Raw genomic sequence first — 27,617 nt, forward strand, 5'->3', positions numbered from 1 at the left:
TGGAGGGATACTGATGAACCATCGGGTGAATAGAGGTGAGTCGGCTGTATTTGTACTTATGGCATTGATTGACTTGAGTGGGTTCCTCTTGTGATGTTTACGCTAAGTATCTGACGTGCTCCTCCCGAGCTTTGTTAGTGAAACATCATTTTCTGTTAAATATAATTTATGCAGTATGTCAAACTTTTAACCTGTGAGCAAAAAATTTAAAAAAGTACCCTACTTTTGTAGGAAAACTGCAGACTTGGCAACCCTGGGCCGGTGGCTCTATTAGCAATTCACTGCTTTGCGAGGGTTGAACTGATTGTAAATCTGAGGATATAGCGTTAAATGATACAAAGTTCCTCAAAAAGGTCCAGAGCATGATTTTAGAAGTAGCCCAATTCCACGGGAAAACTGCAGACTTGGCAACCCTGAGCCTGGAGTTCTGTTAGCTTAAAATCACTTTGCAAATAGCAAAAACATTTTTTTTCCTTTTTTTTTTTATTAAATACAACTGAATCCTCAAACAAAAAGATAAAAAAAGCAAGTACACAAGTGGTATATATAATTATAATAATAATTATAATAACAATGATAACAATAATAATCCATATACCAACCAAGTGGAAGTGCATTCACTGACTTTTTCCTAAATAATTCCATAAAGGTCATTGGACACAAATTTCTTACTTTTTCCTCTCATTCTCATTTCTTTAAATGTCAACACATCATAAAACACAAGCGCAAACACATACTGCAGGCATGTAGGACTACTCCCCGACATTGGTCATAAACATCAACCTGACCTAACTAGTTTCTTCAATAATAAACTCATTGCACTTTAATTCCATTCCCCCATTCATTACTTGCAAGAGAGGCACATATCTGATGCTCCTCGACAAAATGAAGTCAGACACAAAAAGGAAATGTGGAAACGAGTTTGGTCTCTCAAACAGGAATAGTATTTTGCACCACAGTCATTCCGCTACTGTACAGAAAGAAAACAGCACTTGGTTCTTCTTTGCCAATTGTGGAGAATGAATTATAAAACACTGAATGTTTTTTTTTAGAACAATACAGCTCATATTTGGCTGAGTTACCTCAGTACACAAGAGGGCCGAGAATCTCATAATGCTGGACCAAAGTACCCCAAAACATTTAATCAGTTCAAATGCTTCTTGTTGGCTCCAAGTTAAACAAAATCCTTGATTTTAGTTCCTTGGTCATGTATCCATAATTTCCCGTGCTGGAGTGGGTTCATGTGGGAGGCTCGTAGCATTTGGCAAAGCTTGTCCATGTCCCACCGAGTTTTGCTGGACTTCCATGGGAATTCCGGTTGTGTTCTCTCGATTTGGGAATTCTCGCGACTGTTTCCGGTACTCGAGAAAGGTGCACGCCTTAGTCGCGATGGCCACCACGTTCTTGCCGACGAAGATGGTGGATACCCGGCTGTCCTGGAAGAGCACCATGTTGACGCCACGTATGAGGATGGTGACGATGTTGATGGTGACCAGACTGAGAAGAGGATAGAGCATCATCTTCTGGGGGGACACATGGTCACCCTGCACGCTGATCTCGCTCAGGGACACGCAAGGAAGAATCAGAAGCAAAATGTAGCAGTAGAAGAACATCAAACCTTCCGCCCAAATGGGCAAACCCGTCCGCTGCGGCTCCCAAAGGTTTGCCTGCATATCCAGCAGGTCCAGCAAGTCCAAAGCAACCCAGAAGAGCCGCCCCCTCATGTCCTCCTTCCTCCGAAAGGTACGGACGTATTCCATGCTGTCCAGAGCCACCAGAACCAGGTAGAGGCCTGGCACACAAATGGACAGCAATAAAGTCAAAGCCTTCCGGGCGACAGTCTCCAGACTCCTGCGATCAGCCTTACAATTCTGGAAAACAAAGTAAAGTTTGATCTCCAACACAAAGATATAGAGGAACCAAAGGATCATGGCGTATCCTCGTCGAGCCGTCCTCACTTCTGCTCCAACCCAAACCGCCACATAGCGGAGGACGATAAGAAAGCAGACGTCCCCGACCAGGACAATGATGCAGACGCCAATCTTTCGTGGCCCCTGATTCTGCTCCACCAGGTAGGCGTCCATGAAAGCCATGCTGGTCATGATGACAAAGGTGGTAAGACACACATGCCGCTTGTCCGGTGGTGGCAACACCATGCTGAGGGCCACCACCGCATGCACTCACTCACAGCAATGTCGTCCGCTTCGTTGCACTTGGGTTCGAAGGACTCTCGAAGTTGGGGCCGGTTGGAGCAGTTGCTTTTTCATCCCAGTTCTGTGAACTTAGGCATTTGCATTTTCAATATTTTGTAAACTTGTCCCAGGAACAAAGTGAAAAGAAATGATCCTATCAAAAGCCAATTGCTCCCGGCTGACAGTTTGATTCACGCTGCTTTGCAAGGGTTGTATTGATTGTAAATCTCAAGGAATAGTATTAAATGATACAAAGGGTGAACAAAGGTCTACAGCAGGGTTACTTTGCAGTGGAAATGCAACTCTTGAAGACCGAAGAGACCTAGTTTCACAGTCTTGGTCTTGGCAAATGATTCTTCTCCGATTGATCGTAAATCTAAAGAAGCAGTGCTAAATGATACAAAGTTCTAAAAAGGTCCAGAACAGAAATGTTTTTGATTAAAAAAATCACTCTTGAAAACCCAAGAGACCTGTTTTACAGTCTTGGCCTTGGCAGATAATTCTTCTCTGACACACTAAATGGAAGAGAAATCCACCCATTAATCAGCAGGGTCAAGTGTTACTGTGCTGGTTGGAGTGGCTGCCCTTTCAATCCAGGTCTGTTAACTTTGAAGGCATTTGCATTTCCAATAATTTGTAAACTTGACCCAGGAACAAAGTAAAACTAACTTATTTTACCAAAAAAGCCAATTGCTTCCAACTGACCATTTGATTCACTGCTTTACAAGGGTTGTAAATCTAAAGATATAGCGTTAAATGATACAAAGTGCCAACAAAGGTCAAGAGAAGGATAACTTTTTTTTGATATGCAACTCCTGAAAACCAAAGAGACCTGTTTCACAATCTTTGTCTTGGCAAATGATTCTTCCCCAACGCACTAAATGAAAGAGAAATCCACCGTTTAATCAGCAGGGTCAAGATTTGCTGGTTGGAGGGGCTATCTTTTCTAAAGGCATTTGCATTTCCAATAATCTTGACTTAGGAACAAAGTAAAAAGAACTTTCCTACCAAAAAGTCAATTGCTTCTGATTGACAGTTTAATTCACACTGTATTGCAAAAGTCGTATTGATTGTAGATCTGAAGAAATAGTGTTAAATATTACAAAGGGCCAAAAAGGGACTATAACAGGGTTACTTTGCAATGGAAATGCAGCTCTTAAAAACCGAAGAGACCTGGTTTCACAATCTTGGTCTTGGCAGATGATTCTTCCCCGGTGCACTAAATGGAAGAGAAATCTGCCCATTAATCAGCAAGGTTGTATTGATCCTGTTAGCCCGCACGCCTGCCCGACCTCAGCATTCTCAATGAGATGCCATAACTTTCCTCTTTCACGGTCATGCGATTGGAAGGTGATGTGAGGATACATGGGCTTTCCCGGAAGCTTGGCATGCATTTGCTGGATCGTGGGTCAGAGTTCTCCAGACTAAGTACGGTCGTTTTTCTTGTAACAGGAAGGTAACTTTGAGAAAATGGAGTGTAGGAACCGAATGTCCAGACTGTGGATACTCAGCAATTACAGAGCAACATTTGTTTGCGTCTGCCAATGTGGAATTGCTCAGCAGTGGAAGATTGACTCTTGAGGGCGGGTGGTCTCCATCCATAGATCATCCAGACACAAGGTCAGTGGCTCCAGGGGCTCCACATCTGTCTATGGCTCCCCCAGGGGGAATTTCTCTTACTGGGCTTCAGTTTCATCTTCGCCTGCTCTTCTGACACGACCTGGAAAGAGAGAGGGACGAAAAGGAGCTGTCAGCACAAAGTGGATAATAAATCATGGCTCACCGCTTGGAGCCAATGGCATATCCGGTCCTGCCATTGTGTCAGCATCATTTAAAGACCTGTGATAACAACATTGGGGAAATACACTGCGACACAGCCACTTATTCATTTGCAGGTTATAATAATAAAGGGGATGCTCACAAAACTGTACAATCCTGTGCAATAAACCAAGACAGTATTCCAGCATTGATTTAAGCTTCACATGCAGGAGAGTGAAAGCCAAGAAGTGCAATGATTTTCTTCCTTTTATTGTCTTATTTTCCATTATAAATATTTCAAAATTAAGATATTAATTTTTTTTTTCTGAAAAATAAATAAATAAGATATATATATTCTTATTAATATATATATTCTTGTTTTAATCACAAACTCACTTCATTTTTCTGAAGAGTCTTTATGCTTATCAAGTAAATGCATCTTTATTTAGGAATGTTTTGTACTGGAAAGACTGGAAAAATACTAAGAAAATATTTTTTTATACTGTGAGAGTAAAAGATCAAAGGGTATTTGAGGATTGACCGACTAGTTTTTGATGTTAAAACGATACAGATTTTATAACTTGGACTTTCATTTATACATGTCATAAGTGCATACTTTTATAAAAAAAAGTCCATGAAATGTCTTTGATCTTTGATATTTATTTAATCACAGTTAAATATTTTATTGCTCAAAACTGCCTTTTCATCACACACCAGACATGACTGGGTTCTCAGTTTTGCTTCTTTTAAGTATCAACTTGGTCTCTGATGGTTCTTATATAATTCCCTTACAGTAAACGTATAGAGCCATAATAAATGTGGATAGCAGTTCAGATCATTTGATCTGGTAACATTTTGATTGGAAATGTTGGAGTTCATATTGAGATCTGACATGTGAACATGGTTTGAGACATTGTTAAAACATTAGAGATTTCATAGGGGACCAGGAAACCTGCTCTCAGTTTACATTTTCTCTCAATTTAATCTAATTTCTGTCAAGGAGAAACAATTGAGCTATTAGGGTGATCATTTTCTTTTCTACAAAATCATTGAGCTTGAAAGTTGTCTGAGGGAAAAGATAAAAGGTATTGAGGTGAGTTAGTGAGATTCGATTACTATTGAAAGAAATATCTAAGAAATAGTTATTCAATTCAAATTAACACAAAGTCCAAACAGTTTCTACTCTAAGATAATGTTCTTTTTCAAGGCTAATATTAAAACGAATGAAAGTGGGGCCGGTCTGCCCAAGAATGACGTAATTTCTAATCATTTGTTTGATGTATTCAAGCAGGTCAATAAACTTCCATCATTAATAATTCAAGCTGAGAGACTGGAACAGTGTTTGGAGATCCATTTAGACCGACCTGTTTAAAATTCACACACCGAGCCGCTGGCGTTTGTCTGATAGCCAAGGTCGCAGGAGTGCTAATCAACACACTGGGCTGACATTTCACAAAAATTAAGCACAAATAATGAAAACTCGACACAAAACACAGCTCAATCTCATCCGCACGTCTCATCCCAATTTAAAATATCAATCTGAAAAATGGAACTAGCAACAACAAAGTTTTAAATGCGAGTCAAATCAGGTAATTTAAGTGTGTTTTTAATGCAGGCCATCAGGAGATGAGTTAAGCTCTCTGTCATGTCCAACACAATCTTATTAGCATTTGGCAGAGTACACAGATAGCAGACATAGATCTCATTTCTATGCCTGTCAGCTCAGAACGGGGGCAGATTTAAATCAATGTAATAGTCTACAGAATGATGCATTAGCGAGCACGGGTTCCTACTACACAGTATCTGTAGATACTTCACTCTGATTCAGCCTAAAAAAAAATGACCATTATGCCAAATGACATACTTTTTCTGTATCTGCTTTGTTATTCTGGAAAAACATGATCTCTATTTTTTCCCTTCAATTAATTACATGCAAAACATGTGACATTAGTATGCATACTGTCATTTATAATTCTCAGTGACTCAAATAAACTCAAGTATATACAGATTTACAAATTACAAATATTTCACCAAAGGGATTTTAAGAGAAACATCTGTGACAAAGTTTGATGCCAATGCTCTTGCAGACAGATGAAACAAACCAACCGCCAGCAAACCAGTCAAATGTTCCAACTGTTCAAAAATGCTGCGTAAAATCCTCATGTCCCCTTCAATGTAACTCCTTCAAAGTGAAGACAAGATTATATTAAGCACAGCTGTTCTCAGACAGGAGCTGTTTCACTGACAAAACCCCATATCTTTATCGCTGCCTGAATTAAAACAATGAATTATGAAATACATCCTCTTTCAAGGCCCTAATGCATAATGAAAAAATCTGCAATATTCATAAAGACATGTAATTAAAAAATGCACTTTGTCAGTCGTCCATTTCTATATCAAGTGCTGCAAAATGACTTGAAATCTGATTAAATCTGAAACTAAAAGTAAAACCTAATTAGTACATTTTCGTTTTGTATAAAATCTTATAGGAGCAGTCAATGATCACTGACTTTAAATGTATCATGCAAAATTGAAACTAAGAGTAAAGTAGTCATTTAGCAGAAAGCTTTTATTCAAAGTACTTTACTAAAGACAGTCTAGTAACTGATCAAAATAATAAATGTCCATTTTGGATCATTTCCTCACTACAAATTTTGTCTGCATATAGTTATCAAAAGACAAACAGCAGAAGCTGGTTGAAATCACCAGTGCCAATTAATTTCAGACTGCGCCGCACAGGTTTTTATCAGTCCATCAGTAAACAAAATCGTGTGTACCAGCTTCTGAGGGAGATCCAGCTGCATTTGCCAAAGATTGCGAGGTTCACAGCATCAAACATTTGGAAGATATCCAGGAGTTTTATTGGAGACACTTGGTATCAAGTAAACAAGATATTCATGAGCAGAACTGAATATTTGAGATAATGGGGCCAAGCAGTGTGTGAAACACTAAGTAACTTCATGAAAATACATGGACCCCACCGGTGCAAAATACATTCTGGTGTGAGAAACTGTCATGGCTTATTGATTTTTAAGTGAAAGCACAAAAAAATAAGTGCTGTGATGTGGTTTACAATTACATTGACTTATATGTTCCTAAGGAAGTTTAGACGACTAAAATTTAGACAAAAAGTCAGAGCATTAAAGACACAGCAAGTTTTTAACTTGTATTTTTCACTCGTACACAGTGTGAGGAATTTCTAAGCAATCAGCTGTTTAAAATTGTTAGTAGGCTTAATGATATGCTGATCTCAGCAATGTACAGTGCCATGCATAAATTATGTATTGCTGTATTACTGTTGCTGTGATATTTAGGCCGCTTATTTTATAAGTGGTTTCCACCATAAAATAAGTAAATAAAAAAGGCAATTGCAACTTTTTATTTTATAAATCTGACTTTTCTCATAAAAAATCTGCCTTGTTTACATTCAAAATTCATATATATATTGCTGTAATAATATTGAGATACTGAGAATAAAAGCCAGAATTATGCATTTATATCAGAATTGCGAGTTACAGGAGTTGTTCACTTCAAGAACAAAAATTACAGATAATGTACTCACCCCCTTGTCATCCAAGATGTTAAAGTCTTTCTTTCTTCAGTCGCAAAGAAATTGTTTTTTGAGAAAAACATTTCAGGATTTCTCTCCATATAGTGGACTTCTATGGTGCCTGTGTGCCTTTGAACTTCCAAAATGCAGTTAAAATGGAGCTTCAAAGTGCTCTAAATGATCCCAGCTGAGGAAGAAGGGTCTTTTCTAGAAATGATTGGTTATTTAAAAAAAAAAAAAAAAAAAAAAAAAAAAACAATTACAATTTATACACTTTTTATTCTCAAATGCATGTCTTGTCTAGCTCTGTGTGTACTCTGTGTATTCTGGTTCAAGACAGTTAGGGTATTTCGAAAAAATACCATCTAATTTTCTCCTCCAACTTCAAAATCGTCTTACATCACTGTTTTACCTTTTTTATGTAAAGGGCATTTGATCTTTCACTTTGTAAACACTGGGTTGGTACTTGCAGTGATGTAGAATGATTTTGGAGGAAAAAATTAGAAGTTTTTCAACATACCCTAACTGTCTTGAACCAGAATACACAGAGTACACGCAGAGCTAGACAAGACAAGCATTTAAGGTTAAATTGTTATTTAAAAAAAAACAACAACCATTAGTTTCACTAGATCCGTCATCCTTAGCTGGGATTGTTTAGAGCCCTTTGAAGCTGCATTTAAACTGCATTTTTGCACCATAGAAGTCCACTATATTGAGAGAAATCCTGAAATATTTTCCTCAAAAAACATATTTCTTTACAACGGAAGAAAGAAAGACATGAACATCTTGGAGGGTATCTGTAAATTTTTGTTCTGGAAGTGAACTTCTCCTTTAATAACGGGCTTAAAGAAGAGGTTTTTAATGTATTTTTGTAGTATGAATTAGTTCTCATAATGTAGTGGTTCAGAACTCACCTTTTGTTTACAAGCGCTAATCTCATTACGTCACGCAAAAGCGCGCGCCCTTGTTGGTAAATTTGTTTATCTGGCAAAGTAATGATTAGTAAAATAAAACATAATATTTTAATTTTAAAACTATTGTAAATACTCAGTTGATTTTAAGGTCTGTAGTAATTAATATATTTTACATATTACCTTTCTAACGTAACCTTACACTGTCAGTAGCCAATTCCTGCACCCGCTCGTTCGCAGTTGTTGGTTTGCGCGTTCACGTTTTCGAGCGCGTTTGTGATGAACCTCACAAACGAACTGATTAAAAAGTTCATACTTAAATAAATATACCAAACCCTGGAGTTTATAGTGAACTTCTGTTTCCAGGGGATGTGATGCTGGAGGGATCGTAACTTTGCTCATCTTTCCTGACTGGGATTGAGAAGCGTGAAAACACCTGCTTGATTCGCGTGATCGACACTGCTTCATTTTCTCTTTTAAGGTAAGATATAATAATATGTAAGATATAATTATATGTACGTGATTGTTTTGTGTTGCTCAAAAGTTGATACACTTTAGGTACAGGCAAAAACGCGATTATAATTTGTTAGTTCGTTTGATTGAGCAGCAGACTGATAAAATAAAGTATGATGGGCCTTAGAAAACAGTTAGAAAACAATCTTCTGTAAATCTATCTATCTAGATTAGGCTATATTAACAAGAAACCATGTTTAATAACCATGTTTATTGCAAAGTTAATCTTTTTACATAATAAAGATATTTAAAATAAATAAATAAAATAAAATAACTTGTGACAACATGCCCCAATATAAAATACCTATGCCTTGAGAACACAATTCAGCATTTGAGTTCAAACTCTCTTTATTATAGTTGGTATGATTTGGTTTTATTTTGTTCACTTGTTTAATTTTGTTTTGTTTAATCTATCAACCACAACTGTATAGTCTACTTTGCTCTTAGATGTTCTTAGATGAGTGTTCAGTTGCCTTATGCTGCGTTCACACCAAACGCGAATATGCGTCTAAATTCGCGCCTGCCGCGCCTAGTTATTCGCGTGACCACTTTGTGTTCATTCGCGCGTCAAGAGCGAAATCGACGCGCGTAAAAAACAAAAGTTTGAAGCGAAATTTACGCGCGTCACGCGCGTCAGAGGCGAAATTTTCAAACCCCGTTGGCGGCCATCTTTTTACAAGATGTCTGTTGTTGTTCGGTCATTTATCGAGAGAGTCACCGCTCTGTATTTGCTCTGGAGAGCAGAACAGCCGCGTACGGATCATCGTCGCCGTATTTGGGTCCACCAGACCCTTCGGAGGCGAACCCAGTTCGGCGAGTTTCATCACTTGCTCCAGGAGCTGCGCCTGGATGACGGCCGCTTTCAGCGGTACTTCCGCCTGTCCCGCGCCCAGTTCGATGACCTGCTTTCCCGCATCGGAGCGAGGGGATTTCAGGAGCGGCGGAACTTCCCTCTGTGCGTTGGAGCAGTATATGATGACAGAATTTTCATTTTAAAAGTGAACTACTCGTTTATGTCATTCCTCTTTTGATGTATAATAATTCTATAGGTCTGTGCCATTTTTTTGTTCAGGTTATTACTGTAAAATCTGTTATTTATTTTTGTTTTGATGATAAATGGAGCCAGCCTCCAAAAGTATTTAACCTGTCCTGTGATTTCTTTATTTTCCTCACACAACACTGTCCAGACACACTAAAGTATACACACTATTATAGTTATTATTGTTCTATATGTTTCATATAATTAAGATTTAGATATGGATTAAATAGCATTCAATACAAAATGAATATGTGTCATATATGTGATAAAACACTTGCTTTGTTGTGCATTAGAACCGCACTAGGCATTTAGTATTCATGTTTCATATTTGAATGAGTGACTCCGGGCGGGCCTGCCGCCACAGCATCAAGCAGGCTCCTGATTGGTTAACGCGGCGCGAATTGACGCAGAAGTTCAGATTTTTCAACTCGGGCGGCAGACGCGAATTCGCGTCAAACGCATGATGCACAAAAAGCACAATTCGCGCGTATCGCGCGTAACGCGCCAGACGCTCAATTCGCGCCATTCGCGCGAACTAGACGCGCGAATGAGGCGAATTCGCGTCTACCGCGCCGCGCTAAACGCCAATTCGCGCCGCAAGAACTCCAGACGCGCGTAAACGCGTCTTACCATTGACTTAACATTGAAATCACTCGCGCCAGACGCATATTCGCGTTTGGTGTGAACGCAGCATTAGACAGTTCTTGCTTTTTAAATGGCCATTTTTGGCCAGAATAACCTGCAATGTAGACCAGATTTTATGTCTGTAATAAAGCCTCTGGCTGCCAGAAATGATGCTAACTTACCAAAGAATTTAAGAACGGCCAAAATAGTGAATCACCTGGCACTGATTGCAATGTTTAGACATCGCTGCAGTCGCCAATAATAAAGTCTATAGTGTGTGTCTTTATCTCAGCAGCTTACAGTATGTAAATGGTTTGTCAAGGAAGTACACTATGTTGTCTCTATTACATGAACATGGCTTCCAGATGCTATGCTAGCACTTCTGTCGGCATAGTGTCCCCTGACATCCCTTTAGAATTGCTTTCTCTGACTTTTCATGCTGACAGAACACAATCTGCATGACATGCTAGATGTCTGTTTTACAAGCCATTATAAAAAGTAAACACAATAATATGGACTTTATGCAGCGTTACGGCATAATGAAGTGAAAAGACACTTCTGAAGTGTTAAATATTCATCAGAAAACTATGTTCTGTGGCCCATGAGGACGTCTGAGCCTTGCATTTAGAGCTAGTGTGTCTGTGTGCTCTCAGCTAAATATTTAACTTTTTTTTTTCCTAAGCCAACTGTGCCAGCTGTTTACCTGAGGGCCGGTTGTTTTACTCCCTCAGCAGAAATCATTTTAAATGTATATTAATTCAAAGGCATTAGCAAGGTCATGAAAATATTGGCACACTAGGGCACTCTCATTTAGTCCTCTGTAATTATTCATGGCTTATTCTTATTCGGTCACTTTAAGGAAACTAGACGAGTCGGGACATGAAATTAAATGCGGGGCATCCATACTGAGCTCTCATTAAAATCATGCGAAATCACTTCTCAACACTAACCCGAAGTCACTTCAAAGATAATTTACCCAGACCAGTTGAGGGTTGTTGCGAAGGCAAGCATCACTATTACTATAGCTCATTCTTGGTGGTTTGATTAAACCTATAACCCACTTTTAGCATGTAACTCGTCCTGGAGCTTTTGATTTTTACCCGGTGGATAATAAAATGTAATTGTGAACCAATAAGTAGCCACCACAGTGGTGATAGTGTGCTTGGATGATGTATTTTTGTAGGCTAAAATCTGGAAATGAGTTAGCATTTTAGTACTTCTGGTTTATCATTCCAAAGTTAATGGGGTTTTTGAAAGGGTTTCTAGTTAAATGCCTGAAACAAGATCTGTGGTTAGCATAAGCTCAAGATATTTTCAAGTTTTATTCTTCAACATAAAATAGATCAATAATACCCCCTTGTGGTTTTATTAAAGCTTTTACTTGTCTTGAAAAAGGCAGTTTCTAACAAGTGGCTAAATGGGATTGCAGAGGTTGTCCGAGACATTAAATGTCAATAGACCCAAGAGAAAATGCACGTACAAACTAGTTGCTTTAACACTCTCATTACCTATGTTTCCAGCCGTCTATTTTTATGCACATTTTAGGATATCGTATAAAAAAGGCTGGATGGAAATGCCAAAATGTGCGTAAATTCTAAAAATGCACGTAAAAGCGTTTGCCCTCAGTGAAGATGATTTTTTTATAATGTCTTTAAGAGGATGTGCATAAACTCAAGGCTGTTCCCCCAATGTATGAAAATTTTGCACCGCTCTGCTGCACTCCGTTACGCATTATACAGCACTCTGGTTGTTGTTAGGATGACAAAAACTTTAACAGTTGCGTTTTCAGCCTGGTCTGTCTCAGCGGCCTGCACTGCAAAAAAAGCTTTTCTTACATCGATTTTTTTTGTCTTGTTTCCAACCAAAATATCTAAAAAATCTTAAATCAAGAAGGATTTCTAGATGAGTAAAACTTATTGTCTTGTTTTCAGAAAAAACAAGTCAAAATTAAGTGCGTTTTTGCCTGAAACGAGCTAAATATTCTTGTTTTTTTTATTTTTTTGCAGTGTAATGTGGCTCGTCAATGTCAAAATAACTGAGATGGCCAATCAAATCAAAGTAGGCAGGGTTTACTGTTCACTGTTTACTGTGACTTTACAGCTCATACATCAGATACTCTGCCAAAAAAGCATCTGTTTGGTTTTGAATTATCATGTCTATTCAGCTGAAATCATGCATTTTGAAGTCATATTTGTTTAAAACTCTGATATAGTGTTTTCTGAGCGTGCACAGAATGCGGCTGTCACAAGACTAGACTAAGTTCTCTTTCATGTCTTATTGCGCTTAAACTGTAAAGTTTATATTAACACACAAGTTATAAAAACACAGTTATATCTGTGACGGTAAACAGCAGGGAAAGAAATTGCAAAAACAAAATGACATATAAGTAGATTAAGGTACCCCTCTAACGGCACTGGGGAGCAAAATCTGAGCGGCTTGATTTTGCGCATGCTTGCAAATGCTTACTAAAACAAAGTTACTGGGTTGCCCTTTTTCACATTTTCTTGGTTAGTAGATGCCCAGGGACCTGATTACAGCACTTAAACGCAGAAAAAGCCAGCTTTCCATAATATATCCCCTCTAAAAAGTCTGTTTTCAAAATGATTTGGTATAATGACCTCCCATAATTGTCTCACAAAATTGCACTCCCAAACATCAGGCATCCACACACAATATAACATGCCAGCTCTTGTTATTTCGTTTTGTCTGGTGCAAGTAATTTATGCTGTAGGAAATAAGACCCACAGGCTTCCCCGGTTGCAACTTTATTATTGATACTTAGCACCAGTTTCCCAGGTAATGACTGTTTTGAACACATGGGATGGAAGCGGTTCTATAATCGCAGATGTTTTATGCAATAGTCCAAGTTAAATTTACAATGTTGGATAAAAACATAACTATTGTGTTTATAGTTGTGCTCTTGCAAACTATTCTAACTCAAACTTTAGGGAAAGTGTTTTTAAATAAAGTTTGTAGACATAGTTCATTTATAGCCTATTTTAGCTTTTCATTTCAGCAGATTGTATTTAAGCTTCAGTAGCTGAGCATTGTGAAGACTGATGAACTAAACATGTAAGAATCATCTGTTTGGTTTTGAACTATCATGTCTATTGAGCTGAAATCATGCATTTTGAAGTCATATTAGTTTAAACCTCTGATATAGAGTTTTCTGAGCACGCACATCCAAAGCACAAGCACAGAAAGCGGCTGTCACACGACTAGACTAAGTTCTCTTTCATGTCTTATTGCGCTTAAACTGTCAAATACACACTAGTTTATATTAAAGCACACATAAGTTTTAAAAACATAGTTATGTCTGTGACGGTAAACAGCGGGGAAAGAAATTGCAAAAAAAATGCTTACCAAAACAAAGTTACTGGGTTGCCCTTTTTGCCCCCTTTAATAAGTCTGTTGTTTAAATGATTTGGTATAATCACCTCCCATAATGGTCTCACACAATTGCACTCCCAAACATCAGATAACATGCCAGCTCTTGTTATTTAGTTTTGTCTGGTGCAAGTCATTTATGCTGTAGGAAAAAAGAGCCACAGGCTTCCCCAGTTGCAGCAACTTTTTTATTTTGTTATTGATACTTAGCACCAGTTTCCCGGGGAATGACTGTTTTGAACACATGGGATGGAAGCGGTTCTATAATTGCAGATGTTTTATGCAATAGTCTAAGTTTGTGCATAAGTTAAATTCACAATGTTGGATAAAAACATAGCTATTGTGTTTATAGTTGAGCTCTTGCAAACTATTCTAACTCAAACTTTTAGGGAAAATGTTTTTAAATGAAGACTAAAAGAGCTTTTGAAAACCTAGTTTGTAGACAGTTCGTTTATAGCCTATTTTAGTTTTCAATTCAGCAGATTGTAGTTAGGCTTCAGTAGCTGAGAATTGTGAAGATTGATGAGCTAAACATATAAGAATCATACACTTTTCTTGGTCACAAAGCTTATTTTCTGCAATAATCTCATAAAAAAATCCTGGTTTTTGTTGCGGGAACAGGGTAGGACTTTTGCACAAAAAACACAACTTGCATTTCTTTTAAAGCAATTATACTGTAAACATGTCTTTGCCCATTATGGAAGAGTTAGGGGTTTTTGCATAATTGATAGCATAAATAATCCTTAATAAACCGACTATAAAAAAATGAGGACAGGCAAAAGAAAGATATGAGTGCTTAATCAAATATGTATTAACATGAAGCCAAATCAGAATGCTCAATGGTTTAACGTTTGCATTTATTCATTTAGCGGCTGCTTTTATTCCAAAGTGACTTACAAATGAGGCATTACGCAACAAGAGCAATTCATCCTAAAGGAACAGAAACATGAGATGTGCCACAATAAAAACTTCCACCGAAGTGGGAGTTTTTCTTTTGACAATCTAGTTTAATTTGAAGCTCTTTCTGGTCAAGACCCGCCCACTTAGACCGAAAGGGACTGTGATTGACATGTGAGGCAACCAATCACATTTCACCTGTTACGTTTCGGGCCTGATAAACGTAACGTCAATCATTTGTGAGAAACTTTCTTTTTCAGCAAGCACGTATCCCGCGTGATTTCATTTCACAGAAATGTTGTTCTCCCTTTGAGCGAGTTGATTTGTTCTAAACAACATTTCTGTTTAAATGTCAATCCGAATGTGTTCTTTATGCACAAAGAAGGATAAAAGGGATCAAAGCTTGTATGTATGAATAAATCATCCTCAAAGTGAAGAGAATAAGAGCGATTCCTCCGTCCTGTCACTCAAACCTACTGAGAAAAACAAATGGAGTAATAGTTCAGAGAGTTACGGGCAGAAGAACATCAAACATTCACAAACATCATGCCTTAGATTAGCAATTAATTAATGAACATTCATTTTATTCTGCTGCCTAAAAGTTAATCATTAAACTTTACAGTAATAGACTGACTTTTCTTAAATGGCGTCTCCAAAAGCCATAAAATAATTCAGGTATTAGTATATTTTTTAAGTCTATTCGAGTATATACATGAAAATGACCTTGTTTTTTAAAATTAAATAAAATTTACAAATAACATATTTATTCTTATTTGAGTACATTTTGGGTCTCTGAGTGAAAAGGCCACATCTTTTCCAGTGGTTATATTATATTTTTAGTAAATGCTGTTCTACTGAACATTACTTTTGTAATTTAATTGTTGAAACTTGAAGAGGAAGCGTAATGGAAAACAACTACATACTGATCAATAAAAATGATTGAATATGAATTCTTATATCAGCAGCGCAGTGAGCGCATTGATTTGTAGGGTGCGTAATGTTGTTCATTTATTTAATGATGAGCATTGTTCACCCTCAGGACAATAAATGTTTTTTTCCAGCGCTCATCCGCAGTCTTTAATCTTGTAATGTCAATATCTGCTTTTTATGTCCTTCTGTAATTCATTTTATGTTTTAGGTGGGTTTCTGTTTTGCTGTGTTTAACAATCCTCTCTTTTTTATTTTTAATCTGCGTCTCCAATATTATACCTACACATTGCTCATAAGCCATGTTGCCAACCAGAGAAAAACAACTGACATAAATAATGGTCTCTTCTGTTGCAGCGAGTAAAAGAGAACAGCTTGGCCTGTCAAGTCCACACAAAAATAACTAGTTTGTCTGACACTTTAAAAAAGAAATCAGCCTTGAAGCTTGAACATTTTAGGCTTTATGTGCTTTGAATCTATTGGATGAGATCGATATTGTAAGGCAAGTTTAGTGGGTTTAGTGGATGTAGCTTAAAAACTAAAGATGAACTTTAGTTTTATTTTTTTCCTTTGGAGTTTTAATGGATGCGTTGTCAAGCCAACATCATAAATCCTTCAAAAGTGAAATGAGCAAATGCATTAGTCAGAAAACTGTCATAAAAGTGAACACGAGGAACCAGCCAAAACTTTGTCTGCTGGGAAATCTGAAACTTCCAAGAAATTAAATTTTCATAGGACATTTTGTTGTGATGTACTTAGGTAGCTCAACTTTTAAATGTCACTTTAGTTAAGTTTTAGACTATTTACTATTTAGTTCAGTTTTCCCTGGAAATGTCATTTTAGTTCAGGGTAACTTTTATATTTACACTTTATGAAAAAAAAAATGTGAGCAATTTTTGAGCATGCAAAGCATGTCAATATGATTTTTAATTTATATTTTGAATCAGATTTAATTTTAGTAATTGTGTGTTTTTGTCTCCTTTTTGAAAAATATTTGTATTTATTATTTCATTTAAACTAAATTAAAATTAGATGTTGTCTTGGCATTGCCTTGAAATAGCTTCCTACCATTAGTTAAACTAAATTAAATTGAGCTGCTTGCTGAAATTAATATAATTTAAAACTATATATATTTTGAATATTCTTTATTTAGTTTCATTTAACATAAATTAAATACATAGCGTATTTTTAGCTTCGGTTTTAGTTAACTATAACATGTTAAGGCATTTGTTTGTGTTTGAGTGTTACTATGCAGTTGGTCTCTATTTATCTGTATTTAATCTGTTTCTGCATTTAGGTTCATTTATGTTCTGGATGCTTCTTAATTGTTGCTTGAGTGGGTTGGTTTGAATCACTGACTCTTAAGTATGATCAATAGTAACAGGGATTCTAGCTTTAGTAAACACCACTAATGAATAAACATTGTTTTAAGTAGCTCATTAATAAAAATCAGCAAGTTTAATTATGTTTACTTCGCATTTTAGTTAATGCTTCTCATCCAGACAATTATGTGCTAATTTGCTCTTCTGTAAAGTAATTTCCTCGGGAGCGAGCTTGAGTTGTGTGATTTATTTAAGAGCACAATGTTTGTACAATTAAAAATTAAACCTGCGACCTTTATGTTAACATCAGACTCGCATCAGAACGCCAGAGTTACTTGTCTGCTAAACTTCTCTTTGGATTTTCTATTTGCTTTAGTTTATTTGTTTGTTTCATGGTACATGATGTTCTAGTCTCTAGATGCACTCAGATGCTTCAGTGTCTGCTGAATGTTTTTCACCTGTTCTGTTGTCCATGGAGGTACACTTTAAAAAATTAATATTTTGAAGATTAGTGCATAAAGATTATTGGATAGAAGCCCATTTCTGAAATGGATTAAAACAAGTATTTGTGACTTTTATCTCACAATTCATACTTTATTTTGAGAGAAAATGCAATATATAAAGCTGCAAGATATAAAATCAGAATCGCAAGATATGAACTGTCGCAATTCTGAGTTTATATCTCGTCTATATCTCTATTCTGTTTTTTGTTTCCCCCACAGATTAAAAAGATAACTATTTATCTCACAGATCTGATTTTAAATCTCACAATTCTAAATTTGTCTCGCAATTCTGACTTTTTTTTTCCTCACAAGTCTAACTTTGTATCTCACAATTCTGCATCTCACAATTTTGACATTTTTCTTGCAATTCTGACTTTGTTTCTCACAATTCTGACATTATATCTCACAATTCTGACTTTTTTCATGTAATTCTGAACATTTTCTTTGACTTCTGACTTTTTCTTGCAATTCTGACTTTATAGCACACAATTCTGACTTTTTCTTGCAATTCTGACTTCATAGTTTTGAAATTTTGACCTTTTTTTGCAATTCTGACTTTTTGTCTCATAATTATGACATTATATGTTGCAAATCTTGACTTTTTATCTCGAAATTCTGACTTTACATCTTGAACATTCTGACTTTATATCTCACAAATCCTGACTTTATATCATGCAAATTCTGACTTTTTCACAATTCTGACTTTAAATCTCATAATTCTGATTTTTTTCTTGCAATTTGACTTTATATCTTACAATTTTGATGTAGTATCTAGCAATTCTGACTTTTTCTTGCAATTCTGACTATATCTTGCCATTTTGACTTTATATTTTGCAAATGTTGCCTTTTTATCTTGCAATTCTGACTTTACATCTTGCAAATTATGTCTTCATATCTCGCAAATCTTGACTTTATATCTTGCAATTCTGACTTTACATCTTGCAAATTGTGTCTTCATATCTCGCAAATCTTGACTTTTTATCTTGCAATTCTTACTTTATGGCTTTCAAATCTTTTTCTTGCAATTCTGAGTATGTAAATCTTGACTTTTTCTTGCAATTCTGACTTTATCTCCTTCAATTCAGAATTTTTCTTGCAATTCTGAATTTAAATCTCACAATTCTGACTATATATTGCAAATCTTGGCTTTTGATCTCGCAATTCTTACTTTTTTCTTGCAATTCTGACTTTGTATCTCGCAAATTTTGACTTTTTTTGCAATTGTGATTTTTTTTTCTTGCAATTCAGACTTTATATCTTGAAATTCTGACTTTTTATGTTGCAATTCCTACTTTAGAGCTTTCAAATCTTGACTTTATCTTGCAATTCTGACTTTATCTCCCACAATTCAGAATTTTTCTTGCAATTTTGAATTCAAATCTCACAATTCTGACTTCATATATTGCAAATCCTGGCTTTGTATCTTGCAATTCTGACTTTAAATCTAGCAAATCTTGACTTTTTTTCTTGCAATTCTGAACAGTTTCTTTGCTATTCTGACTTAATATCTCAGATTTAGATCTCAGAATTACGAGAAAAAGTCACAATTGTGAGATATATACTTAATTCTGATGCAGTTGCCTTTTCTTTTAATCTTGTGGCAGAAACAAGCTTCCATATTTAAGTGTGTTTTTAAAAAAAATACAATTTCAGCCTATCTGCCTCAAAATTTCATGTTTAATTCAGTGTTACATGCTGCTCCTTTATAATTTGCGTAATTTGCAATCAATTTCTAAGGTGAAAATTTTTCTAAGTAAATCCTACACAGTGTGAAAGATTTGAGGAGTCATTTGAGTCTGTTGCTCAAACGGTGCGAGTTGCTTACAGAGGCTTCATGGTTCTAGTTCGAGATCAATAATTCTATTGTGAGCTGTAGTGACTTAGTAAACAAAAATAAACAACGACAGATTAAAATGAACGTAAAAGCAATTCAGATCAGAGCCGAGAAGACTAACCCCTGAGAGCAGAGACTTGATCTTTCTATCAGTCGTGTTAATCACTGTGCTGGATAAAGTGATGAAAGTATCTGCTCTGTATTCACCAAACACATCCAGCTCAGATAATCACTCTCTCTCGCTCTCCAGAGCCTCAATTAATGCATGGAATTGTGATTATACCAATCATTCCACCTTCAGCGCTCACGGATTAACTCAACCAAGGTGAAGACAATGTCAAAGCGTTCGGTTCAGGATCAATCCGTTCCTGATAGAGCCATCAGATTTGGGACCTGATGTTTCTCGGACACGCTTTTAATGCCCGTTTTGCAAGTCTGGAGGTTTTATCAGGAATAGATCCTGAATGGTTTGACAGCATCTTCACTTTTGCAAATGTATTTTTGAAGGTTATTTTAGTGTTGATAAATGTGAGGTCAGTAACATTTTTTAATGTTTTAAGATGTTTTCGAAGGTTCAACTCAGTAAAATACCATAAATATGGTAATATTTTGAAATATTATTGTAATGTAAAATGACAGCAATCTGTTTGAATATATATTATGAAATATTATTTATTTCTTTTTATGCAAAGCTGAATTTTCAGTATCATTACCCTAGTCGTCGTCACATGATCCTTCAGAAATCATTCTAATATGCAGATTTTCTCCACAAGAAACATTTATTGTTATATATCAACATTTTGTTGAAAACAGTTTCAAATTAAAAACAGTGACAGTTTTTTTTTTTTATTATTGTAAGAAAAAATCAAAGCATCAAAAGAACAGCATTCATTTAAAATAGAAATGTTTTGTAATATTATAAACATTTTTACTGTGAATTTTGATCAATTTAATGCATCCTTGCTGATTAAAATGATTAATTTCTGGCAAAAAAAAAAAAAGTCAGTTTCCGCTACTGAAATAAAGGATATTGTGACAGTTCTAAGTTTTGAATCATGCAATTCTGAGAAAATCTTGGAATTCTGACTTTTTTTCTAACAATTGCGAGTTATAAAGTCAGAATTCCGAGTTTATATCTCACAATTTTTATTTTTTTTCTTGCGATTTCGAGTTTACATCTCACAATTCTGACTATTTTTTTTTTAAATGCACAATTGCGAGTCATAAAGTCAGGATTCCGAGATATAAACTCACAATTGTGAGAAAAAAAAGTCAGAATTGTAAGATAAAAAGTCACAATTACCTTTTTTATTTTTTATTCAGTGGCAGAAACGGGCTTCCATAGAATTGTGATATAAAATTGCAATTACATGTTTACATTTTTTTTCTGTGGTGGGAAAAAAAAAAACTATTTCGAGATGTAAACTCAGAAAACTCAGAAAGTCAGAATTGTGAAAGAAAAACTCACCATTAACTTAATTTTTTTTTGATCAAAAGAACAGCTTTTATTTGAAGTAGAAATCTTTTGTAACATTATAAATGTTTATATCTCACAATTTTGACTTTTTTTCTTGCAATTTCGAGTTTGCATCCCACAATTCTGACTTTTTTTCTCAGAACTGTGAGATATAAATGCACAATTCCGCAATTCTTAGAAATTAAGTTAGAATTGTGTGATATTAAATCACAATTCTGTGAACATATCGGTCTTTTTTTTCTTCCTTAGTACTGGACTTTATAATTCGCAATTGCGAGTTTATATCTCACAATTCTGAGAAAAAAGAATTGCGAGGGAAAAAAAGTCAAAATTGCGTGTTTATATCTTGCATATCTGACTTTATAACTCACAAATGTGCATTTATATTTCACAGTTCTGAGAAAAAAAACTCAGAATTGTGAGTTTATATGACGAAATTATGAGAAAAATGTCAGAATTGCGAGATGTAAACTCGAAATTGCAAGGGGAAAAAAAGTCAGAATTGTGAGATAAAAAGTCACAATTAGCTTTTTTTATTTTTTATTCAGTGGCAGAAACGGGCTTCCAATTGTGACAAAAATTGCAATTACACATTTTGTCAAAATTAACCTTATGACTGGTTTTGTGGTCCAGGGTCACATACATATTATAAAATATTATTTATTTCTTTTTATGCAAAGCTGAATTTTCAGTATCATTACCCTAGTCGTCGTCACATGATCCTTCAGAAATCATTCTAATATGCAGATTTTCTCCACAAGAAACATTTATTGTTATATATCAACATTTTGTTGAAAACAGTTTCAAATTAAAAACAGTGACAGTTTTTTTTTTAATTATTGTAAGAAAAAATCAAAGCATCAAAAGAACAGCATTCATTTAAAATAGAAATGTTTTGTAATATGTGACCCTGGACCACAAAACCAGTCTTAAGTCGCTGGGGTATGTTTGTAGCAATAGCCAAAAATACATTGCATGGGTCAAAATTATAGATTTTTCTTTTATGCCAAAAATCATTAGGAAATTAAGTAAAGATCATGTTCCATGAAGATTTTTTGTAAAATTCATACTGTAAATGTATCAAAATGTAATTTTTGATTAGTAATATGCATTGTTAAGAACCTAATTTGGACAACTTTAAAGGTGATTTTCTCAGTATTTTGATTTTTTTGTACCCTTAGATTCCAGATTTTCAAATAGATGTAACTCGGCCAAATATTGTCCTATCCTAACAAACCATAAATCAATAGAAAGCTTATTTACTGAGCTTTCATATTCTATATACATCTCAGTTTTGTAAAATTTAACCTTATGACTGGTTTTGTGGTCCAGGGTCACATATTATAAACATTTTACTGTGAATTTTGATCAATTTAATGCATCCTTGCTGATTAAAATTATTAATTTCTGGCAAAAACAAAAAAAAAAGTCAGTTTCTGCTACTGAAATAAAGGATATTGTGACAGTTCTAAGTTTTGAATCATGCAATTCTGAGAAAATCTCGGAATTCTGACTTTTTTCTCACAATTGCGAGTTATAAAGTCAGAATTCCGAGTTTATATCTCACAATTTTTACTTTTTTTTTTTTTCTTGCAATTTCGAGTTTACATCTCACAATTCTGACTTTTTTTTTTTTAAATGCACAATTGCGAGTCATAAAGTCAGGATTCTGAGATATAAACTCACAATTCTGAGAAATTAAGTTAGAATTTTGTGATATAAACTCGCAATTGTGAGAAAAAAAGTCAGAATTGTAAGATAAAAAGTCACAATTACCTTTTTTATTTTTTTATTCAGTGGCAGAAACGGGCTTCCATAGAATTGTGATATAAAATTGCAATTGCATGTTTACATTTTTTTTCTGTGGTGGGAAAAAAAAAAAATATTTCGAAATGTAAACTCAGAATTCGCAATTGGCTCTATGCACGCGTACTTCCGCGTTTGACGCAAGGCTGCTATTCCGTTTCCGGTTGGAGAGGTTTGAAGCGGAGAAAAACGCGATTATGGCAGAGTCGACGAATTTTACTCGGTGTTTGCAGGAGTTGCCCAAATGTACAATCACTGATGTGCAGTACAACGCCACAGAGCAAACTTGAGAAAGGTTTAAGTTTTATGTGTCTTCGTATCTGTGCAATTATGAAGGTAAATTCAGCTAACCTGAACCGCCTGAACTGAACTTCTATTTTTTTTTTTACGATTCGTCCAGCAGCAGGCTAATCACGTTAGTATAAATGTTTGACATTTAATGTGTTTGTAATTTTGTCTGAAAGTGTCAGGTAAAATCAGGGCCACAAATGAGATCTCAGTGAAAGCTCACTGCTACCGCTCTATGAGGAAAGCAGAGACTGAGAGTAGGAGTAGTAGCTTAAAAGTGACGTTCAAAGTTCTGTTGGACATGTCCAGTTCAGTTTTTACTTTTCTAACGTTACCACTGTTCAGCTTGGATAACCACAGCTGTTATCTTAGCTAGTATGGATGATTATTGTACAAAATAATAAGAATAAAAAATGTAATGCAGTTCTACGACAGATGAATAGCACTGCATTATCACTGCTAATTATAGCTGAAACAGTGGTAATGGAGATACAAGGCGGCAAAGTTGGTTTTATAATCACACATTCTTTAGGAAACTTGTGGAAACTTAAAGTGTTAAATTTAGCAGATGCTGTACACTGCGGCACAAAGCAGTGGTGGCTAGAGGGGCTGTCCTCCCGTCTTTGAAAAGATACTTTCATACGTTTAGATGTCATTTTATGTATATATATATGTATATATATATGTTTATTTAATATAATAAAGCAAATAAGCATCAACAATATGAGTGGAGTCTGTTTTTGTGACTAACGTTATAGTAGTATAGAAGACAATACAAGTTATTAGAAAAAATAGTACACAGCACTCTACAATCGCGCCAGAACGGAAGTAATCCAGCATCCTTATATTCCACCGGAAGTACGTCATTCACCGCCGTGCATACAGCCTATTGCGAGTTTATATCTCACAATTCTGAGAAAAAAGAATTGCGAGGAAAAAAAAGTCAAAATTGCATGTTTATATCTTGCATATCTGACTTTATAACTCACAAATGTGCATTTATATTTCACAGTTCTGAGAAAAAAACTCAGAATTGTGAGTTTATATGACGAAATTCTGAGAAAAATGTCAGAATTGCGAGATGTAAACTCGAAATTGCAAGGGGAAAAAAAGTCAGAATTGTGAGATAAAAAGTCACAATTAGCTTTTTTTATTTTTTATTCAGTGGCAGAAACGGGCTTCCAATTGTGACAAAAATTGCAATTACACATTTAAATCTTTTTTCTGTGGTGAAAAAAAAAACCTATTTGTGAGATGTAAACTCAGAAAAATTGAAACAGAAAACTAAAAAAAAAAAAAAGAATTATGAGATGAGAAAGTTAGAATTGTGAGAGAAAAACACAATTACCTTAATTTTTTTTTTAAATCAAAAGAACAGCTTTTATTTGAAATTGAATCTTTTGTAACAGTTGTTTCTGTCACTTTTGATCAATTTAATGCATCCTTGCTGAATAAAAGTAATTTCTGAACAAAAAATCAATCATATGTGGTGTATAGTACATATGCAAATAAGTGTGAGTGTGTTGTAAGGCTCATTTATGATATTTGGGAAGGCGGTGCGTGTATAATCTTTGCTAACTGGTGAAGAATCTGACGCATGTATGCTTTTGTAACTCATTCGTGTCTGCTAAGATGACAGCTATTCAGAGTTTTATGCATGAGGCCTGGGGAAATAATGGCAAACGTCAACGCATTTTTCGAGTAACGCAGGAGCAGCTTTTCTCCAGACGTCATAACCACTCGGGCTAATCGAATCAGATCAAAGTTTAATGTTTAATTCGCATTGAGGCTCACGCTGTGCCGATGACAGCGACGAGTCTCACACCGCAGCATTACAAATCACAGATTTACACATTTATTAACATCAAATGAGCAAACGTGTCATTACTCCGACTAGAAGAACGCAAAGCGCTCTGTGTGTTTTCAAGGTCATCGCTGATCTAAACCAATACAGACTGATGTAGAGTCATGGCTTCAGGGTGAAAAAAGAATATGCTCCAACATAATAGACGTTAATAAGTTTGAAGTATAACCATCTTTGAATTCTAGTAAATTTGTTTAGATTTATACTGTGTATTAATATTTGCTGGTAAAAGCACTCAAATGAAAACAATTGTAGACGTTTAAATACAGTATGTAAACGTGTTTGTTTTGCTGTCACTATTTAAGTGAAAAAGTCGTGATAGACACTTTTCTGGCTCAGGATTTGGAACAACTTTCCTTCTGTCAGTCAGCTCAATTCTCTTTGCGCATCAGGATTTAGACACAACCAACAGGGTCAATTGATTATAGACAATTACTGTGTGTGTTCATCCACGTCTTTTACTACTGGTGACAACAGGGGGCAAACGGAGGGCAGCGTATGGAATCTTGTGCCAATTTTAAAAGAAACCGTGGACAGCTTGCCAGAAGTGTCTTAGGATGAAACTAGCCTTTTATGGCTGAAGCGATCTGCCAACAGCTGAAGAGGCAAAGTGCAATTAAGACTGAGAAGTTCATTAGGCAACTGAGAAGAAGCTCTTATGGGGGATGTGAACTCGGGACAGTATTAAAGCCATTCACCCAAAAATTAAAATTGGCTGAAGATTTCCTCACTCTTAGATGTAGATGAAATGTAGCATTGCATCACTTGCTCAGAAATAGATCCTCTGCAGTGAATGGGTGCCGTCAGAATGACAGTCCAAACAGCTGATAAAAGCATCACAATAATTCACAAGTAATCCACACCACTCTAGTCCACCAATTAACATCTTAAAAAAGCCAAAAGCTGTGTGTTTGTAAGAAACAAATCTATCATTAGTGTTCTTAACCCTCAAATTGTCACTTCTGGTCAAAATATGAGTCCATGATTCATAATAATGCTTCCTCCAGTGGTCTCTCACATCAAAATCCACCCACATATTTGTTTAGATCTTTTCTGGACTGTTTTGGCTTTTTCCCTCCACCTCTTAATGATGGATTTTGTTTTCATACAAACTTACAGCTTCAGGCTTCACAAGACATAGACTGGAGTGGTGTGAATTATTGTGATGCTTTTTTATTAGCTGTCTGGACTCTCATTCTGACGGCACCCATTCACTAATTGCAGTGGGTCCAGTGGTGAACAAGTAATCCAGTGCTACATTTCTCCAAATCTGATGAAGAAACAAACTCATCTACATCTTGGATGGCCTAGGGGTGAGTGAATTTTTATCTTGGGTGAACTATTCATTAACGTTTGAGAGATAGTTAATCAAAAGATTACTCTACTAACAAATCATCTGGTTTCCACACACAGGGACAGTGGACCTGCTTCAGACCAAGTCGACTGCCAGCCATCCCATCAAAACAGAAGCACAGAGCCTGGAGGATGAGACTGGAAACGCGGCCCAGACGCTGATAATCGGAGACGCAGCTGTCTCTCTTCAGCTGGAATTACTGTGGCTTTAAAAGGAACTCAAGGACGAATAGGGGTGAGAGACGTAATGTGCATTTATTTGCTTTTGATAGGTGACTGATGACAGAGAAGAAAACTGAATGAGCTGAAACTACCTTTTTTTGAATTTATTTTATTTAAATATGCAAATCATGAATAAACATAAAATTATAAAATATAGTTTAAAAATGTGAAATTAAATATATATCATAAAAAAAACCATTAAGGACCATTAAACATTTTATGACCATACTGTTATTTTAAAATAAGTATAATTATAATTTTTTATATATTTATCAACAAAACTATAAGTGTATAAAAATGCTAATTCTAAAATTTATATATATATATATATATATATATATATATATATATATATATATATATATATATATAATTTAAATATATAATTTAAATATATAATATTAACATATTACTATTAATAGTCCTTAAATTTATTTATTTATTTTTTTAAGTATAATATAATTTTCTTTTTTTTTTTCTTTCTTTTTTTTGATTTTGGTGTTAAATATGAAACATACTTGACAGATTTTGTGAGAACCATCTTTATAATTACCTATATTTAATATAGTTATAAAAAGGATTTTTGTATACAATTATAAAAAAATATAATTATATAATTTATATTTCCACATAATAATAATAATAATGTGGTCATAATATTAACATCTTAATATTAATGGTCCTAAAGTAAGCTTAATTTATGTAAAATAAATGTTTTATTCTTTTATTTTGTAAGTTAAATATGACCCAGACACATTCTTGACAGGTTTTGTGAGAATCACCTGTACAGAAAAGAAATCTATTAAGCATATTTTTCTATTACCGTGCAAGTTTGACTCTTCTGTCTTTATCACGCAGGGCCTTTTCACCGTTATGCAGCTTCATTAAATGGCTCACACGCCGTCTTTGTTTTCGATAATTATCCAAGGCGTCAGTCATTAATTACCAGCTCATTTGCATTTGTGCACGCAAAGCCCCTTTCCCGATCAGCGCGCATCTCTGCCTGTCAAACGACACAAGCTTTCACGCGCTGAATGAGTCGAAGCTGCTGAATCTGTGACAGCTGACATGCCTTTCAATGAATGCAGATTCTGCTTTTCTTTGGAAATCAAAGGCGTAATGAGGGGAATGAGTGCTATTGAAAACCTTT

The 27,617-nt window shown here is 35.4% G+C and overlaps 1 protein-coding gene across 1 annotated transcript in view; it reads right to left on the reverse strand.

Moving 5' to 3' along the window:
* Nucleotides 1-1,168: 1,168 nt before the first annotated feature.
* LOC141283595 (transmembrane protein 121-like) overlaps nucleotides 1,169-27,617 on the reverse strand; it is a 57,307-nt gene continuing 30,858 nt past the window's right edge. The window contains exon 2 of the mRNA XM_073816892.1: nucleotides 1,169-3,912. Coding sequence (XP_073672993.1) covers nucleotides 1,206-2,156 — 951 coding nt within the window. The 5' untranslated portion in view covers nucleotides 2,157-3,912 and the 3' untranslated portion in view covers nucleotides 1,169-1,205. The remainder of the gene's footprint in view (nucleotides 3,913-27,617) is intronic.

The sequence above is a fragment of the Garra rufa genome, chromosome 13 (genome assembly GCF_049309525.1).
Source record: "Garra rufa chromosome 13, GarRuf1.0, whole genome shotgun sequence".
NCBI classification, from domain to species: Eukaryota; Metazoa; Chordata; class Actinopteri; order Cypriniformes; family Cyprinidae; genus Garra; species Garra rufa.